The 5947-nt window shown below is 34.7% G+C and overlaps 1 protein-coding gene across 1 annotated transcript; it reads right to left on the bottom strand.

Annotated features, from left to right (window-relative positions):
- Window positions 1–4721: 4721 nt before the first annotated feature.
- LOC126695218 (cytochrome b561 and DOMON domain-containing protein At4g17280-like) lies at window positions 4722–5614 on the bottom strand. The gene has a single exon (XM_050391886.1). It carries the CDS (start codon window positions 5452–5454, stop codon window positions 4852–4854), a length of 603 nt encoding a protein of 200 aa, XP_050247843.1. The 5' UTR covers window positions 5455–5614; the 3' UTR covers window positions 4722–4851.
- Between the last annotated feature and the right edge of the window lie 333 nt (window positions 5615–5947).

The following is a 5947-nucleotide window of genomic DNA, read 5'->3' as shown; positions in this document are numbered from 1 at the left end:
CTGCTAATGGTTCTCAAATGAAAATTAAGTATGAATTGAATAATGCCCAGGTGTGCCATGATGATGTTTGTTTCAAGATTCCTTCTGTTCTTGTCAAAAATATGACTGATAAAGTGATTCTTGGTCTGCCATTTATTAACGCTTTGTATCCCTTTCTTGTTGAACATGATGGAATTACTACTGATCCATTTGGACAGAAAGTAAAATTCAAATTTGCTTCAAAGTTTGAAGTTGATATTGATAACCTGTCTTATAAGAAAGACTCTCCCATGAATGAACTTGTTCAAGAACTAATAATGAATTCTGATGATGTTAAAGGTAATTTTCATAACACCAAAATGTTAAAAACTATCCATTATCCTAACAATATTAATGCTTCTTTGCAGGAATCGGTTGATGATGCTTGGATAAATAATAAGTGGAATAATAATATTCATATTTATACCACTAGTAAGTGGATTATTATGGAAAAGAAAAAGGGAAAAGCTCCTGCACAGGACTATTCTCAAAACAAAAGGTTCCCAGCGGGACGACCTTTTAAAATGCATGAAGGCACATCTTCTGGTGTAAAACCCAGTGGATCAACATCCCTTCAAGGAGATGTCCCGGCAGAGGTGACATACTCTAATGGTGATATATTAATTGCTTTGCAGGAAGTTTTATCAAAAAATCTACAATTCCACAATGGAACCTATTCAGAACTACCAGATTCTATTAAATTCATTCTTGATAACCTCCAGTTTGCTTTTACCAAAAACCATAGTAATGTTTTTCACAAAACCCTTAGAGCCCTTGAAATCCACCTTGTTAACCTTACTGCCCAAAATGAGATTTATATGAGCCATTTTGGTAACCCTATTCCAGAAAATGGCCTTGCTTCAAATATTGACTTTGTTCCAGAAAATAACCCTGTTTCAGAAAATGAGGCTCTTGTGAGCCGTCTTAAAGCCTACATTAGTCAACTCTTTGGCAAAGAGGAAATCCATTCGATGGATAAAAAGACTATAATGGGCACTGATTATGCTAGATTGAGTCTTAAGACCCAATCCATGTTAAGAAGTGCTGTTGCCAACTTGCCTTCAGATTTACAATCTCGTATTCTGGATAGCAAGGCTATGTCTAGGTCTTTTGACCTATGGTCCATGTATTTCCGAAAACTTGTTACTGCTACTATTCCTCACCCTGATGAAATAGACGAAGGTGATAATGTTTTTATTCAGCTCGAATGGGAAGACCACTTTGGGAGCAGTCTCAGAGTATATGAAAAGAAACACCCATTTCCTGGTCTCCTTATTAATTTTGATGATGGTTCGTATTTCACTGATGAAGATTCAGATAATGATGATGATGATCCTAATTCTAGCTAGCTTTCTCAAATGTTTGAATATGGCTTTGTTCGGTTTGTAAAGTTGACAAGTCACAAACAGGCCAGCCAACTTCCACAGATCATTCAGAATGCTATTAAAGGGTTTGAAAACTCTTCCACAAGACCTTTTGTTACTATTAGATGCTGGAGCACTCTACCAAAATGGGAGAGAGATAACTGGATGAATGTTAAACCCTCAAAGCATCTCATTCTCATTAACGGCTATACTCACCAAGGGCCATGGTTTAAGGGAAATTCTCAACTGTCCTCTAAAGATCCTTTTGTTCTTGCAAAATGCTGGAGAAATTATTTTAATAATCAAATTTGAGAAGTTGCTCATGATCTATGGAAAAATTATCATTTCATAGGAAGCACAGGAAGAATTGCTGTTTTTGGCCCCAAACCCTATGCTGATGCCTTTGTTCACCTACAAACAAAAGATCATCCTAATCTAAACAGTCTCCTCATCCCAGGAAAAACTCCAAGGTTTGAGCCAATTTTATATTGTGGATTCTGTAATAAGTATGCTATTTACCATGAGCATGTATGTGATTCTCCACAAGGACCTTTTGATCCTTTTGATGGTTATCCCTCTGATGCTCCCTCTACTGATTGATGAGGTCACTACTATTTCTAGACTGGTGTTACTTTATTTGTCTGGCTTGCACAACAGCCAAAATATTTTATTCTCATTCACAAATATGTTGCGGAAAATCCGGGACTAACTCATGATATTCCGGATTTTGCGGAAGATTTTGATTCTCCTATTTGTCTAGCCTGCACAACGGCCACTATTTGTCTAGCCTACACAACGGCCAGATCTATTACAATATTCAGAATTGAAAGACACAAGCCATGATGGTTGTGAAGATATGATGCTTCCTTTTGACCAACAATGTCACCTTTGAAGTCTTTTTAGAAAAAGAAAGTGCATCTTGGTACTTGGTGGAGACATGCATGCTTTCCCTTTTGCATGCTTTCCTTTTGCCTTTTGCCATGCTTCTCCTGACATGTTGGACCAAATGAAAGACAAAAGTTCAGAAGTTTTTATTTCAAAAAGTGGAAAAAACACTGTTCACTGATTACTGTTCACTAATTACTGTTCACTGATTACTGTTCACGGATTACTGTTCACAGATCACTGTTCACTTTTACTGTTCACTTTTACTATTCATGACACTGTTCACTCCGAAATTTTGCCTATTTAAGGGGGGTTGTCCCTTAAGTTTCAGGGTTCTTCAAGTCAAGTTTTACTTCTGATTTCTCTTCCCTTAGAACTAGCCTTCTTAGAGAGAGAATTCACCCTACTTCTACTACTACTACCTTGTTCATCCTTGTTCACTACAAACTTTGTAATCCTACAAACCTTGTAACTAGGATTAGTTCAAGTTTGTAATTGTTAACCTATAACTGTTGAGATCTTGTATTGACTACTACTACTGTAAGTGTTTATCCTACTTTCAATAACAAGTATTTTCAGTTCTATGTTCATTACTTTACTTGTTGTTACCACCACCTTGGACGGATTACCGCCATACCGGATGGTTTTAAATTGCTTTCATTTATTTTGAACTATTGCTTTGAAATATACTGCTTGGCTGGTTCTACCGCCTTATTATTGTTCTTTCATTCAAGTTATTTATTTTCAAGCTATTTACTTTCAAGCTCTTTATATTATTTCCATTTACAATATTACTGTGCTTCCGTCTCCTTCTCTTCATATATATATATATATATATATATATTACTGTGAATGATGCTTTGATGAACATTTTCTTTCATTCTTGTTATTTTCTTTTAGGTTTGGGAAGCGTTGTAGACTTTGCATTTTCTTTTCTTTTTTCCAGCTAAATTGAAATAATTTCCTATTTGTAGTCATAAATTTTTAATTGAGGTGTTGGTCTTTCTTTCCTCAAGCAAATGAGTTAGGCTGCTTATATTTGTACAAATGTAACTTTTGCTTGAAACCACCAATTGACAATTTTCATTTTTAAATATTTTAACTTGTGGGGGATGGGATAAAGGAGGAGGAGGATGCTTGCGTCAAGACCATTAGGTGGTATACTCTCATGGAATTGAGCAATTGTGATAACTCTTGCAGCTACTATTGGCTTGCAAGAAGGAATGGGAGGACCTACATATATTTTTTTTTATAGTAGTGGTTTATCCTAATAGTTTAGTTTGATTTGCAATTTGCTTGCACCCCATTAAGTTGAAATGTTCCCTCAAACATCACTATCTTAGCTTTAAGATAAAGATAGATCTAGCATTATTAGTTACTATTGCTATATAATTTTTTTTCAATGGCCTGTTGTAGTAATTGTGAAAATTGTTAACAGATGAATAAAAGCATTTAGAGTGTGCAACAATTTGATATACAAAATCTGATGTTTAGTAAGCATTTGGTTCCAAGAACCCTAAAGCCAAGACTGTGAAGTAGTTGCATGTTTTTTGGGGATGTTTGCTTTTCTGGCTTTATGTCAATTGGGCAAGAGGTTTTTATGGGATGCTACGCTTCTAAGTACGCATCTCAATTGGTGTTTGGTATGGTAGCAATATAAAGTTGAGACAACTAATAATGAAATTGAAAATTGGGAAATGGTTTGTTGCGCGCTTTAGGTGGAAGTTGAATCTAAATTGGCTCTTCTATTAAAAGTTCATGTAGAATAATTGTTTAAATTATTCTTTATTATTATTATTATTATTATTATTTGTTGAAAAATGTGATGCAAACTTTGACCACTGTAAACACATCCAATTAAGAAAAACTCCAATCCTCTAATACAACCTTAACTAAAAGATAAATGCCATAAATTTGTAAAGTTATTATAAAATGTGATAAAAGTTATGCTCTTATTTAACAAAATTAATGCATTTCTGATCCTCTAAGAACAACTTTTCATAGTTAGATTTTACACAAACTCCTTTGTGATCCTAACACATTATGCCATTAAGAAAAAAAAGTTTAAGATGTTATTAAGGGGAAAAAAAATAGTTTAAGATGTTTTAAAACTATAGATTTACTATTCAAAATAATGTTATACCCTTTTTTTTTATAGTTTCAATAAAATGTTAATCTATTGCGTCCGTTACACGATGATTGTTTTTTATCATTAGACCTAAACTCTTATTTTAAAAGAATAAAAGAAAGATTAAATTTAATAGAACAAAAAGATGGATTAAATTTATTTTCCAATAGTTTTCCCGTGCATTGTACGGGTTAGCGACTAGTTTAATTTAAATAATAAGATACAACCAATAAATTAATCAATTTGTAACCAAAATATGTTGGTTACATGTGATCATTGTTCCTCCTAAAATAATTAGAGTTGGGCATCCCTTGGCACCCGTTCAGTGTTACAATAAAGGTTTATTATTATTATATCACTATAACTAAGACGAGCTTAAAACAAATTAATCATAAAATGATTAGACTTGAGCTGAGGTTATAACCGGCATACAAATGAACTGCAACAAGAAGTTAATTAACTGGTTCCTCCTCCTGAAGCTGTTGTTCCATTAAGAAGATTCAAAGTGCCCACTGATCGCATGTTAGCTGCATTGGAACTGGTATCATGCGATTGAGGATTATCTCCACTGACTGGACCAACTTGCCAGACTTGGTTCACAGTTGTCATGCCACTACTAAGTGTCAAAGTAGCAAATATGGTCATTTCACCGTTCACAAATGATCCATTGAGATTAGACACCCCAAAGCTCAAAGCACTCTCTGAGAGCGTAGCAATACTAGTACTTGCTACTGAGGATGTAAATACCCGCATGGCTCCAGAAGAGTTTTGAAAGGCCACAAGGGCTTGTGACCCTGCCATTTGTTGTCCATTAGGGTTGATAGCCCAAGAAATCCAATTTGTAGCTGTGGCTCCAGTGACTCTATATGCAAGATCAAGTGTGTTGGCTGTACTGCTATAGTTATAGTGAAGGAATGCATTCAGTACAGGAAGGTCTTGGCATGAGGCATATACCGTGTTAGAGGAAAAAGTGTAGGACTTACAGGTCTGAGCATAGGATGAAACAGAGAGAGAGAACAGAATACAAGAAAACAACAAAGTTGTCAAAGCTTTACTCATGGTTGGTGATCACAACTATAAAGTTTTGAGGATTTTTGAGGTATAATGGTCTAGAGATGAACACCTCAATAGAAAACAAGTTTTCAGTATATAGGTATGTTCCAGATGATACTGAAATTGTTTCCTAAGGTATGTTCTCAATCTTATTATCAAAGTTATGGATCAAAATTCAATAATTTATAGATGTTAGAGGAAGCATGGAGGAAAGAGAAGGGAAAGTGGGTGTTAAAATATTGTTGGAAGAGTAGGGGTTTGTTGACTTGTTCTTGTTGTGTCTAGTATATATATATATATATATATAAGTCAGAATGTTGAATCAGCAATAAGCAAATAAAAGTCTGCATCATTATTATTTTGTAATTAGTCACGGCTGAAGCTCAATGTAGCACCTACCATCGAAGAGAAATTTTCTCCAACGTTTAATATCAAACAAGCACGATTAGGTGATTATGGACCACGGCAATTCACATATTGATTAGTTAATTGCAATTGG

This window comes from Quercus robur, chromosome 8 (assembly GCF_932294415.1).
Source record: "Quercus robur chromosome 8, dhQueRobu3.1, whole genome shotgun sequence".
In the NCBI taxonomy this organism is placed as follows: Eukaryota; Viridiplantae; Streptophyta; class Magnoliopsida; order Fagales; family Fagaceae; genus Quercus; species Quercus robur.
This window is presented reverse-complemented; position numbering and strand designations above follow the sequence as displayed.